General features: G+C 52.5%; 1 protein-coding gene and 1 long non-coding RNA gene across 3 annotated transcripts; one reads left to right on the top strand and one right to left on the bottom strand.

Moving 5' to 3' along the window:
• Positions 1 to 3,815: 3,815 nt before the first annotated feature.
• On the top strand, positions 3,816 to 12,060 carry C17H19orf81 (chromosome 17 C19orf81 homolog). 2 transcript variants are annotated; one of them, XM_073225371.1, is made up of 5 exons: positions 3,816 to 4,151; positions 9,292 to 9,361; positions 9,464 to 9,584; positions 10,867 to 11,006; positions 11,863 to 12,060. In XM_073225371.1, exons 1-5 carry the CDS (start codon positions 4,091 to 4,093, stop codon positions 12,053 to 12,055), a joined length of 585 nt encoding a protein of 194 aa, XP_073081472.1. In that variant the 5' UTR covers positions 3,816 to 4,090; the 3' UTR covers positions 12,056 to 12,060. The 2 variants fall into 2 exon arrangements, with proteins under 2 accessions (XP_073081472.1, XP_017517053.1); XM_017661564.3 differs by lacking the exon at positions 3,816 to 4,151 and adding an exon at positions 8,399 to 8,483.
• On the bottom strand, positions 7,983 to 12,015 carry LOC108397916 (uncharacterized). The gene is made up of 3 exons (XR_001853305.3): positions 11,881 to 12,015; positions 10,689 to 10,921; positions 7,983 to 9,473 (listed from the first exon to the last, which is right to left on the bottom strand). It is a non-coding gene; the product is annotated as an uncharacterized lncRNA (long non-coding RNA).
• Positions 12,061 to 12,750: the final 690 nt, after the last annotated feature.

Raw genomic sequence — 12,750 nt, 5'->3', positions numbered from 1 at the left:
GACTTTGGGGGCAGTGTGTCAGGGTTCAAGCCCCAGTTTTGTTCTCTCATACGGCATGGCTTTTGATAAATCACTTGTATCCTTGGCGCCTCAGTTTCACCATCTTTAAATGAGGACAACTTTCAAAAAATTTAGATCCCACTTCATTAAATTATTTTGAGGGTTAAATTCATATGAGGTGCTTAGAAAAAACGGTTAGTGTTTAGCAATTGTCATAATTAGTCATTTTATGCATCTGTTCGTGCATTCTTTAACTACATTTGAAAAGTGGGGCAACTGAGGCTCAGCGAGGGGAAGGACCCTACCTGAGGTCACACAGCTGGGAAGTGTCAGGGTTGAGATTCAAAGCCACATGTATCTGAATCTAGACCCTTACTTTCTACATTGTTTGTACTCAGGAATTTTGAGGACCTTGCCTGCCATCGCCGCTGGGGGCGCAAAATAGCATAGAACCCTGGACAGGGAACCAGGAGACAGAGAGTCCTTCACATCCATCCAATTCAATCCATGCATTCATTTGTTAAATTCTCATTCAACCAACCAATATTTTTTGAGCATCTACTGTGTGCCAGGCACTGTTCTAGGCATGGGATTCAGCTGGGAATAAGGCAGACAAAAATTCCAGCTTTGGGAGTTTTTGGTCTAGTAGGGGAGACAGATTAATTACTGAAGAACTGTAGGTACTAATATCAATGCTATGAAGGAGAGTCCAGGATGCTGTGAGGAGGAGGTCCTGGGAGGCTTCCCTGAGCAAGTGATGTTTGGGCTCAGAAGGGTGAGTTGGCAAAAGCCAGGTGAAGGTGGGGGAGGGGAGAGGAAATGCTCCCGGGAGAAGGAACAGCCTGGCGAGGCCTGGGGCAGGAGGGAGTCTAAGTCACTGAGGAGCATAAGCTCCATGGGGCTAGTGCTTTGTTTTGTTTACGGCTGTGTCCCCCAGCACCTGATGGTGCCTGGCACACAGAAGACACTCCAGAAATATTGGTTGGTTGAATGAATGAATGAACAAGTGGATGGATAAATAGAGGAATGTATGGATGTACAGATGGATAAGTGGATGGATGGATGGATGAATGAGTGAATGGGTGTGTTTGCACAAACACCTACACAGAGACATGCATACATGTGTGCAAACACAGGTTCACCTCTTTCTCTGGTGCTGCCCCTGGAGAGGACCCTGAGGGGTAGGCCAGGCTGGCCATCTGTATAGATGAGGATGCAGTGAGGCAGACCCTCTGACCAGGGCTACACCCAGCCCCACCCCCACTGCGGCACTGACACAATTTCTGGAATAGGAGTTATATGCTGATTCAGGGATTTGTGTCCCAGGCTGTGTGCCAGGCCAGGGAGTGGGACAGAGACGGCCTGAGAGAGATGGAGGGACAGAGAGAGGCAGGTGGGGCTGAGGTGGAGAGACAGGGAAGGAGACAGAGAGATAGACAGACAGAGAGGAAAAGAGATGGAGAAATGGAACAACAGAGACAGAGAGAGAAAGAGACAGAGAAACACAGAAGGGTATAGACACAAAGAATGAGAGACAGATGCAGAAAGACTGAGACACATGACACAGAAATTCAAATTCAGGCACAGAGCAGGATAAAGCAGGGTTCCAGAGGCAGAGGAAGAAAAATGGACACACAGATGGGAACACAGAACCCAGACTCTAGAGGGAATAAGAAAGAGAGACAGGGAGTGACACCCAAAGAGGGAAAAAAGAGAGCTCCAGAAGAGGCAGCTAAATCTAGTCTCAGAGAGGGAAAGACACTTCCACAAGGTTGCACAGCCTGGACATGGCATGCCATGCTGGTCTGTTTGACCCCAGAGACCATGTTTTCTTCTTTACCTTATGTTGCCTTGTAAGGACCAAGAGGGCAGATGGGGTTGGGGATGCTGAGTGGGGGTCACAGTGACAGAAGGAAATAGTTATTCATGTATGCATTTAACACCCATGTCCTGCGCTTCCCAGGCAGAGATGAGTCAGGAGCTCCAGGTCTGGCGGGGGAGGTAGACACAGGCCCAAATCCCTGAGCAAGACAGAGTGGCAGTGTTCAGAGGCCTGGGTAAAAAGCAGATAAAGAATGTGCCAAGGAAGGAGACAGAAAACACAGCTGGTAGGAGGAAGAGTCAGAGAAGGCTTCCTGGATGAGGGGGCATTTGAGCTTCTTATTGAGGGATGAGGGCATTGGGGTCCTGGGAAAAAGGGATCACGGAAGGGCATTCTAGGTGCACCTCGTGTGGAGTGGAGACAGGATGGGGTGGGAGGGATCCATTAAATCAAATAATAGAAGGTGACTGGAGAATGTTTGAAGGGGTGAGGTGGGAGAGGAGGGCGGGGCCGATCATGCAGATCTCAAGTGCCCAGCTGCGGTGCACTGGGGAGCCACAGGAAGGCGTGAGCAGGGGAGGGGCAGGGTCTGCCCTGGGTGCAGAAAGACCCCTCTGGAATCCTGTGGGGAAAGGCATGAGGGTGGGAGGGCAAGGAGGAGGCTAGGGCAAGGGTCCAGACCAGGAGAAGCCCAAGTCTGCGTGGGTGCTGAGGCTGCAGGAATGGAGAAGAGAGGAAGCAGCAGAGAAAGTCAGGAGGCAGAAGGGATAGAGGCTGGGGACTGATAGGATGTGGGGGCTGCGGGTGTGCCTGTGTTCAAGGGAATGAAAGATGTCCCCTGTCTTATAGGGACAGACTCGGCAACTAGAAATGGGGGACAGCCTGATGCAAGTGAGACATGAGGATGCAAAAATGGAGTCAGGGCCTCAGAGGAACTGAGTCTGCAACTGAGTCTTTTAAAGTAAGGACTGTTTTAATTGCCAGTGACAGAAATGCAAATGACCTAAGCATAAGAGGGAATTAACTGGGTGTATGGAGGCTTCAGGCATGGCTGGATCCAGGTGTCCCAATCATTACCAGGAATCTGCATCTTTTCTCTCTCCTTTCTTTGTGTTGTCTTTGCTCTCCCCATATGGCAATGTGATGGAGCCTGCAGCTCCAACCTAGGCTCTAACCAGCTGGGAAACTCCAGTGGAGAAAGATCCTCTTTTATAAAAGGTCCAGCAAAAGTCCAAGTGCTGACTCTATATCCTAGACTGATTTCTAAGCTGACCTTTGAACAAATCACCCAGAAAATCAAGGTGTTACTACCTAGAAAACAGGAAACTTATGCTTACCAAGCAGGAATAATGGACACTCAAGGCAGAGACCATCTGGAAGAGGACAGAAAAGGACTAGGATTCAGGTAACAGAGACAGAATAAGAAAGTTCAGCCTCATCTCCCACAGTTCCTGCTGAGAACTCTGCAGAGACAGAGAAAGGGATGTGGCTGGACCCCTTCGCTCCTGGCCTGGGAACCAGGAGCCCCCAGCCCCTCCCCCACCTCTGCAGGTACCATGGCAACCAGGCTTCCGGCCCTCCTTTCCCTCCCCCAGTTCCCGTTTGAATCTTGCCTGTGTCCAAGCAGTTCCTGTGTGAGGCGGGGATGGGCAGAGGACAAGTGGGACCAGAAAGGGGATGAGAGAGGGGAGGGGAGCCAAGGAACACAGCAGAGGCAGCGATGAGGACTGAGAGATGGAGAGGGGAGACTGGGGGGAGCTGGGGAGAGAGGCTGGGGGCCAGAGAGAGGGAGACAGGGCTGAGGGGAGGCCGGGCACTGCGCAGAGAGGGAGGGGCAGGGGGCTGGGGGCATGTGGAGGAGATGAGTGGAGAAGGAGAGGGAATGAGGGTGGGGGACAGAAGTGGGGAGGAAGAGGACAGGGACATCGAGGGAAAGAGGTAGGGGGAGAGGGAAGGAGGGAGGGGTGCAGAAAGATGGGGAGAGAATGAGGAAGAGAGGGTTGGGGGCAGAGACTTGAGGAGACAGGGAGAGACAGAGGGAGAAGCAGGAATGTGGGAAAACAGGAATTGGGGTGCACAGGGCATCCCAGCGGTTAGGGGAACCCGGCTTTCCATGTGTTCTCAGCTTGCCAGTTCGTCCATATTTTTTTCCCAGGCCTTCAGCAAGAAAGGAGAGGAGGCAGCGGTGGGGAAGAGGAGCTGGAGTGGGTGGCCTAGTCACAGTTCTTCTCCCCACCCCCTGAGACACCCCCCACCTACCTTCCCAGGATGCAGCAAGAGGTGGAGACCCTGTGCATCAGCGGGAACCCCAGCCCGCACAGGGAGGCAGGTACCGAGCTGTGCCTGTCTGCATCTGTGTGCGTGTGCATGTGTGTTCCTTCATCCACACACCGTGTGGTAGCTCCGGCTTGCAGTGTGGCCTTAGGTGAGTCACTGCCCTTCTCCAGGGAGAGCTGCTCCAGACTCTGTGTCCACCAGATTCCTCGACAATACCCTTGGCTCTCACTCCGCAGTTCCCATGAACCTCTGCAGTTCCCCGGCCAATGTTCTGGACCCAGAACTTGGGCCTTAACGACTCTCCTGAGGTCATTATCCCCCTAGAGGCCCTACCCTGGCCCCTCGTGCTCTCCTTGTCTGCCACAATGAACTCCGCATCTTCCCCCAGAGCCGCCCCTCCTCCCCGCTTCCCACCTTTGAATGGCCCTGGTGCCAACCTGGCCACTGGGCTAGACCCCAGGCACTATCCACCCTACTCCCCACCACAGCTGTCCGTTCCCAGCCCCATCTATCTGCCCACTCTCTCTACCCTGTCACCATTTGTCCATCCCCACAGCCCCATTCAGGTCTGTCCTCTTCCATGTGGATCCTTTCTCCACCAAGCTCCCCACTCTGCAGTCTCTCCCCTTCAACCCATCCCCTGCACGGCTCCAGAGAGGTCTTTCTGACACCCAGTGCTGACCTTGTCTCTCCCCTGCTCACAGCTTTCCCTGTTCCTCATCACTCCAGGTGGAGTCCCAGGCCCTCAGTCTGGTGTCTTAGGCCCTGTGTGTTCGGACACCAGCTGACAACTTCAGGCCTGTGTTCCAGGGCTCCCTATTCATGCTCAACTTTAGCACAGTTCATTTATTCATTCACACATTCAACATCTATTGAGTGATAGCTCAGTGAGGATGTACTTGGCTAGCAGGTAATAGAAAATTGGACTTAGTGTAGTGTGAAGAATAGGAATGTTATTATCTTAGCCAAAAAGAAGCCCAGAGGTGGGTCAAGGTTTGCATTTGGTTGAGTCAGTAGCTCAGTGATGGCACCAAAGTCCCAGTTTCCTGCTCTTTGATCAGATATATTGCCTTTGCTTATTTGCTTACTTCATGGCCACAAAATGGCTGCCACAGTTCCAGACATCACTTCTGAGGTCTTCATCTTAAGAACTCCCAAATGATTTCTCCTCACACTTCATTGGCCAGCGTTCTGTCACCCACTCACTCTTGTCTCACTCCCTATCAAAAAGAATAAGATTATCATGATTATTTTAGTCAGTGGTCCTCAACTCTGGCTACACATCAGGGGAGATAATTTTAAAAAACTTATGCCCAACCTCACTTCAGATCCAACTTAACCAGACCCTCCAGGATTGGGGCCCTAGTATTTATATCTTTTGAAAGCTTACTAGGTAATTGTGATGAACAGTAGGGGTTTGAAGGCATTGTTTTACACTGGATGAGATACCCTTGAGGAAATTGAGCATTTGTGAGTCTCTGCTGAGTGGCATGAGTGAGAAATGAACCCTCCTCAGATGCGGGAACAAGGATGGGAATGGCTCAGTGCTTGGGGGTGACTCCTTTCTGAGTGTCTGCTATAAGCGCCTGCTCTCTGCCAGGTGCCATGTTAGGCATAGCAAATGCCCTAGTGGCAAAATAGACACCATTTCTCTGTCCCCAGGTCTCTTTTAACATTTTTGAAGCCCTCTTTCCCTTGGAGACACCCCCACCCCACATCACCTCTAACTTAGACTGAGGCACCCACCTGATAAATATAATCTAGGGGTAGCTCTGGAGAAGTTGAATGGAACTCAGTTGATCAGATGGCTGGTTTGTAGATCAACATTTGTTCACTTCATTTTGCTGTTTTTCTTTATGGTATTTTAGAATTAATAGCATTTTTAGCTTAGCAGGTTGCAGACTTTGGCATAGGCGATTAGAAATCCCATAGGTCCCAAGGATTTTGCAGGTAGTGCCTCGTGTATGAAATGACCCAGCTTGTTCTCATTCAGGGAAGGGCAGCCATGGAACATGCCATCTCACAAATAATTAATAACCTGCAATTCCAGTCAGTGCTCATTAGCCTTGGGGTGATGAGAATTCTGGGAAGTTTGTGCAGATGACCACGTTCTCTTTTGCTTAAAGACTTATCCCCCTATGGTCCCTCTGCACAATCCTTTTCCTTGCCATTTCTTTTTTGGCAAACTCCTCCTTATCCCTTAGGTCTCACTGTAGATATCACCTCTTCTCAGAAGCCTACCCTGATTGCCCCTAGACTGGACTTCCTCTCCACCCCGTGATACCTCCAGTGTAGCACATATTGCCCTTCAGAGTGATGACTTCCCCCACCGGACTGGGAGCTGTTGGAGGGCTGGATAGGTTGTCTAGACAAGACTAGGGTGAGAGGCAGTAGACTTGGGAGACTGAGAACACAACCTCCGGACCCAGATGCCTAGAGTTTTACAGATTTTTATCCTGGTTCTATCACTTTGGGCTGTGTGACCTTGGGTGTCATGTAACCTCTGCCTCATTGTTTGTTTAGCTACACTATCTCAGAAAGTCATCTCAAGGGTGTGATAGAAAGCACTTTGAAAGTGTCTGGCTTTTTAAAGGGGACTATAAACACATAGTTATTATTATTAAGTGGACTGATTTGAGAAGGAGGTTGTTACCTAGTCCAAGCTTGTGCCATTCACTGCACAACATGCCAGTAAGTCGAAAGAGGTGTTGGGGCAACAACTTTACTCAGAAAGCCAGCAGGCCGAGAAGGTGAGGGACTCAAGCCCTAAAGAACCATTTTAACTTAGGGCTGATTTCAAGCTTCTTTTTTATTTGGGAAGGAGGAACTGGAGGGGACTGTGGTCAGGACATGATGATCCCTCGGACATCTGGACGTCAGCAAGGGACTCAGGAGGGTTGGGAAAATCCTTGTCCTTGGTTACCTGACACCAGTCCTTTTGTGGCCTGTGACGTTCCCAAAAGTCCTTGACCATCCAGTCATCATTTTTGTACATACTTCTTTATCTCCTAGGGGGAGGCAGCTTTTGGGGAAGGGGCTGGTTGCATCATCTTAAGTCATGAGCGAAATCCCCTTCGATGATCAACAAGCCCATGTGCAGGACTGCAGGAAAGAGCAGAAGCTGTTTGACCCAAAGATTTAAGGCAGCAAAGAAGAGAGAGACAGTGTGAAGGCAGAGATGCCGAGCTTTTCACTCTGTGACAAGATTACTGTACTGGAGGGGTGGAGGGGAGGCCAATTTAGCTGGAGGAAAATGATCAGAGAGGTCAACAGAGGTGACCACATGCAGGGCAGTTGTTTCTCAGAGGGGATCTTATTAAAATGCTGCTTCTGACCTAGGAGGTCTGGGGCGGGCCCTGAAGTGCCGTGTTTCAGACAAAGTCCTGCTTCCAGGACTGAGAAGCGAGTCCCCATTACAGGGAAGACTTTATCCTAAAGGCAAGAGGAAGCCGCTGGTGGTTTGTAAGCGTGGGACTCATGGCAAGAAGTTGAGATGAAAAGATCACCTCAACTGCCCTGCGGAGGTGGGAGGACAAGAACCAGAGAGGGGGACTTAGTATGGTACAAGCTGAGTTGTGTCAGAGACCACGAGGAGCATAGCTGTGACGTAGCTGCGTGCTTATGTACCAGCTCATAAGACCTGATTGTTGAAGTTTGCAAACTGATTGTTGAAACTGGAGGGAGCAAGAAATTGGTCATGGTGGGAGAATTGACACCATGAAAACTGGCAAATGCTGCAGTGTGTGTGTGTGTGTGTGTGTGTGTGTGAGAGAGAGAGAGAGAGAGAGAGAGAGAGAGAGGAGAGATTATACATTTACCAGCATACCACTGAATTTATAGACCGTGAATGAGGGCGACCATGACACATGGAATGTCTCAGTACAACAGTGTTAAGGACTTATTATGGGAGCCGGGCTGGATTACATGACTTCAGGAGGGTTCAGGGAAGCAGGCTTTGCTCTGGAGGGGATGCTGGCAGGAAGTGGAGGCGAGTCTGTGATGCAGAAGGAATGAATGGAGCTGACATTGTGGTTGGGAAAACAACAGCCGCATCTGAGCCAAGAGAGAGATTTTTGGTCTGTCTTGTGGTTTGGACACGATTCATGTTTTGTTGTGTTGAGACCTGACTCCAGTGTGGTCTTATTTCTACTTTGGTTCATCGTGGTCACCGAGTGGTCTTGGCTGGTGCTGGGGTTCTGTGAAATTGTTTATGTCTGGGAGGAGCGCGCACCAGGGCCTGGCTGGGAGCGCCAGAGCAGCTCCGGGCTGTCAGGGGCCGCTTTCTGCTTCCTTCAGCTGCTGTCACAGAAAGACTCCCCGCCCCCTCCCCAACAAACACAACGGTATTAAGAAGTCAGTGCATTTCTCTCTTGTGCAACCGGAGGTAGGTGGTCCGGATGGGTGGGACATTTCTACCCCTCAAGATGACTCAGGGACCCAGGTTCCCTCTGTTGTTGCTCCACTGTTTCTAGTGTGGCTGAATCTGGGGGCATTGCTACATGCACAGTTCAGTCCAAGGGAAGGGGCAGCAAGTCTGAAACAAGCAACCTGTTTTTAAGCAAAGGACTCCAAAATTTGCACCCCTCAACGCTGTTGGTGAGAAGTTGGTCACGTGGCCAGACGTAGCTGCAGGGGAGGCTGGGAACTGTGCGTCTAGCTGAGTGATTGTGTGCCAGGTAAAACTGCAGGGCTGTAGAAGGGGAAAATAGATTATGTGGGACAACTAGCAGTTGGCAGTAAGACGGACCGGTTGACAGAGGGGTTTGATTTGAGAGCTGTTTTAAGTGAATTCCAATCAGGAACGGCGGTTTGAAGAGTGTTGGAAAAACCACAAACTGAATTCAAACGCTGCTGTTGCAGCCAACTGCCACTGCCGAGGTGAAGGAGCCAGGCTGGCGTGATGAAGAGGAAGTAAAAAGGGGCAAATCCCATCTTCCTCCGGCCTTGCCGTCGCCCTCTTGCGCCCCCTCTAGGCAGAGCCTAATAGGATCACAGCTGTCAGAAGAGAGGAGATGGGAGTGGATAGCGTCTCCGCCGCTGGACTCCGCGGCACGAGGGAGTTTGTGGGAGTCGGGCATAAAAATAGCTGGCATAAGAGCCACTCAGGGGTAGCATGGACAACACTTGATGATGCCCATTTAAGCTCTCTGGGGAGAGCTCAGGGCAGCTGACGCTGGGTTTTCCGTCCTCAGGAGCCCTCCTTTTGGACGTAGAGGCCGCAGAGATGAAGGGTCGGAGCGGGGGCAGGCCTGTCAAATCCTCGTGAGTGGCTCCTGGCCCCATGCCTTCTGATCTCAGCTCCCCCGAGAGCGATGACAGTAACCCCTGACCTCCGAGGTCTTCGGGCGCTCGCTCTCTCCCCAGGAAGCAGTACCTGCACCAAGTCATTGCAGAATATGAGGCACTGGACCGAGAGCTCCCGTGCATCCGGAAGTTCCCCACACCTCCCGCGGCGCAGCCCCTCTGCCTGTGCGTGGAGACCTCGGTGAGTGGCCCGCTCCTGGGACCCCAGGCCCCTGACTTCTGCACTATTTGGGAGGGCAAAGGGCATGGTATTAGAAGCGAGGTGGACAGGGCTCAAGTCGAGGTTCTGCTGTTTACCAGCTGTGGGCTTAACACCAGGACAGGTGGCAGAAAAGTGTGTATTTGTCAAACGGCCAGCCATTAAATGTATCATGGCTGATCGCAGAGGGGTAGGAAGAGAGGGAGAAAGAGGTACAATGAAGGGCAGAGACTGAGAGGCAGCGAGAGGAGAGCTGAGGACACAGGGAGTCCTGTTAATCCATCTACTATGAAATTCTGTGAAGTTTGCAAATATCACAAAAACTCAAGAAAATGCCAACGTTTTTGACAGATGCAGCAAAGTGGTCTTTCAGTGTACGAATCCTTTGGCAGTCCCTGCCCTCAGCCAGAAGAGCTATCTATTAGGGTCTCACTCCTTCGGGAGCTAAATGACAAAAGCTGACATTGGGGTGCCTGTGTGACAGGGGTGCCCTCAGCCCATTCGTGCGTGTGACTTTAACCAACACAGGGATTGTTGTCCTCGTATAAGGGATCAGTCTCCACCCCCAACACTCCTCTTCTTTGTGGCTTTGAACATGGGGTCCCACCCCCTACGCACACCGAAGGCTTGCCTTCTTAGAGGTGACCGATTTCGTGATTTCATTTTAGTTCCTCAGCAATTTGATGTGCTATGACATTGATGTATCACCTCCAACATGGCAATCTCATGCTGAAAATGCGGTTAGTGGTCAATATGTGTTTCTGCATAAATTAAACGGTTTGACAAGAAGTCGAAAACCCCTATGATTTTTTTTTAAACATCTGAACATTCCTTAAAATGCTAACAGGAACATAAAAGGAAAAATGAATGACTTAAATCTTTGTGGAAATCTTCAAGAGCATGTTAAAAAATCCTGCTAAAAGCTTGCCATCCAATCAGATTGCTGGAAAAGTTTTTGGTAGATTGGTAAAGTTGGCTCAGGCTAGTGAATCATTCAGCCAACAGTTGACTGACTTTTGGCAAATTGACTTGGTAAGAATTGATATTTTGGAGAATGACGTAGAATGACAGTAGATGTTTTTCTACCTGTAAGATTTCCGTCCTCTGCGCACTGTCAAAAGCGATAGGATCCTGGGATCAAGTGTGATCTTTGCCCTTCAAGGGCCAGCTGGGACTCGGGCAGGTTCCGCAGGCGGGGTCTAGGGTGGCGGGGACTTATGACCCCGGGCTTCGCGGGCTGAGGCTCCGTCTCCGCCTCCCTAAGCCAGAGGAGGATCTCACCCATCTGGAGGTGCTGCAAGCGCTGGAGGCCGAGTTACCTGGAGCCATGGAGAACGGGTGCGTGAGCAGCATCCGCTATGAGAACATGAACGTCATCTGTGGGACTGCGGGGCGCCGGGACCGGTGAGCCTGCGGCTGGGGCGCGGCCTGGAGCTACCGGGAGGGGCGGGGCGGCCGAGTGTGCGACGAGGAGGCGGGGCCAGAAGGGAAGGCGGTAAGGGGAGGGGCCTGGGGGGCGCGGGGAGGGCGAGTAGAGGCAGAGGCGGGGCGAAGGAGCTGAGGGGGCGGGGGCAGCGAGGGAAGGCAGTGAGGGGGCGGGGCCTAGAGCTACCGTCGAAGGGCATGGTTTGTGTAAGGGCCGGGCAGTGGGGCTGTGAGACCCGGGAAGGACGGAGCCGAGAGTGAGCCCGATGAGGGGGCAAGGCCAGATGAGAGCAGAAAGAAAGCGGGATCTGGAGTGGGGAACAGGAGTTCTAGTGACCCAGGTAGTGACGGACATTCCGAGGTGTGGGATATGAGGGGGCGGAGCCCGGAGTGAGTATATCGTAGGGGCGGGGCCAGGAATGATCGGGTGGACGTGGGGCCTAGAGCGTCTAGTTACGGGCGGCGCCGGAGGAACCTAGATCCCGGGACAGGCCCGAGAGCCACACTGAAGGGGCGGAGCTGGACGAGGAAGGGGGCGGGACCTGGAGCGGCGGTTTGAAAAGTTGGAGCCTCGACAGACCACGATTAGGGCCCAGAACCAGGCAGAGAGAAAGCGGGGCCAAAATGACTTAGGTGAGGATCAAAGTACAGGTTGACTTCGGCGGTAGGGCAGGGCTGGAGAGGGGTTTAGAGACGGAGTGACGGGTTGAGGGACTGGAGTTAGTAAACGACCAAGGGTCAGGCAGGGACTCTTCGACAATCAAAGGGGGCTGGCCGCCAGCGTATCCCCTTCCGTGTCCGCCCCGCCCCTGTCCTCTCGCCCCGCCCCTCGCAGGTGGCTCATCACGGTTACCGACTTCCAGACTCGCTCGCGTCTGCTGCGATCTGGGCTGTGTCTCCGCGGGCTCCCGTACCCGCTCGTGCGCCACGACGACCTGCTGCTGGACGACTACCGCCTGCACCTGCGCCGCTCCCTGGTCCGGCGGCGCATGCTCGAGGCTCTGGGGGCGGAGCCGACCGAGGACTGACCAGGGAATGGGCCCGGCTGCGCTTGCGCACCGCCCAGCTGGCTGGGGTGGCCCACCCCGAACCGCCGAGGAAAGGGGGCGTTGCCTCCCCAGGAAGGAGGCGGGGCCGGCTCGAGGGGGTGGATACTGTGAGTTTAATTATAAAGAATGACCTGGTACAAAAGCCATTTCTCTCTGCAAAATCTTGGTGGGGAGTCAGGGGAAGGGAGGTGATGGGGGGTAGGGTCGAACCCCCATAGTATAATCCCGCCAACATAAACTTCTCCCGGTCCCTGCAAATGGACGCCTGGGTCCCAATCCCTTGAGGGATGAGCTGAGGCCCTCAAGAGGGAAGACCCAGGCGCTGGGGCTTTCGACAAGTGCGGATCCCTGTCTCAGCGAGACCCAGACGTCCTCATCCGTCCCCTCCTCTTTCTCCTCCCACCCCCCTTGGAAGACAATTCTTGGGCTTTTATTTCAGGTTTTTTTCTGGATTTATGTGTGTTCTAGGGTTTTTTTTTTTTTGTCTTTTCTTTTGTTATTGTTCCTCTTTTTTGCTTTGTCTTTCCTCTTCGCCCCGCGCTGCCCCCCATCCAGTCCCATCCCCTCCCCACCCCGACCTCTCCTCCCCCTTCCCACCCCCCACACCCTCCCCAACCCCGCGGCACCCATCCAGAATGAACAAGCCCTTGATAGACGAGCGCCGCGCAGGCCCC

This window comes from Manis javanica, chromosome 17 (assembly GCF_040802235.1).
Source record: "Manis javanica isolate MJ-LG chromosome 17, MJ_LKY, whole genome shotgun sequence".
NCBI lineage: Eukaryota > Metazoa > Chordata > Mammalia > Pholidota > Manidae > Manis > Manis javanica.
This window is presented reverse-complemented; position numbering and strand designations above follow the sequence as displayed.

Coding starts and splice junctions, on each gene's coding strand:
- C17H19orf81 (XM_073225371.1), top strand. CDS start 4,091: ATGCAGCAAGAGGTGGAGACCCTGTGCATCAGCGGGAACCCCAGCCCG. Junction 9,362..9,463: donor GGCAGGCCTGTCAAATCCTC/GTGAGTGGCTCC, acceptor CTCTCTCCCCAG/GAAGCAGTACCTGCACCAAG. Junction 9,585..10,866: donor GCCTGTGCGTGGAGACCTCG/GTGAGTGGCCCG, acceptor CGCCTCCCTAAG/CCAGAGGAGGATCTCACCCA.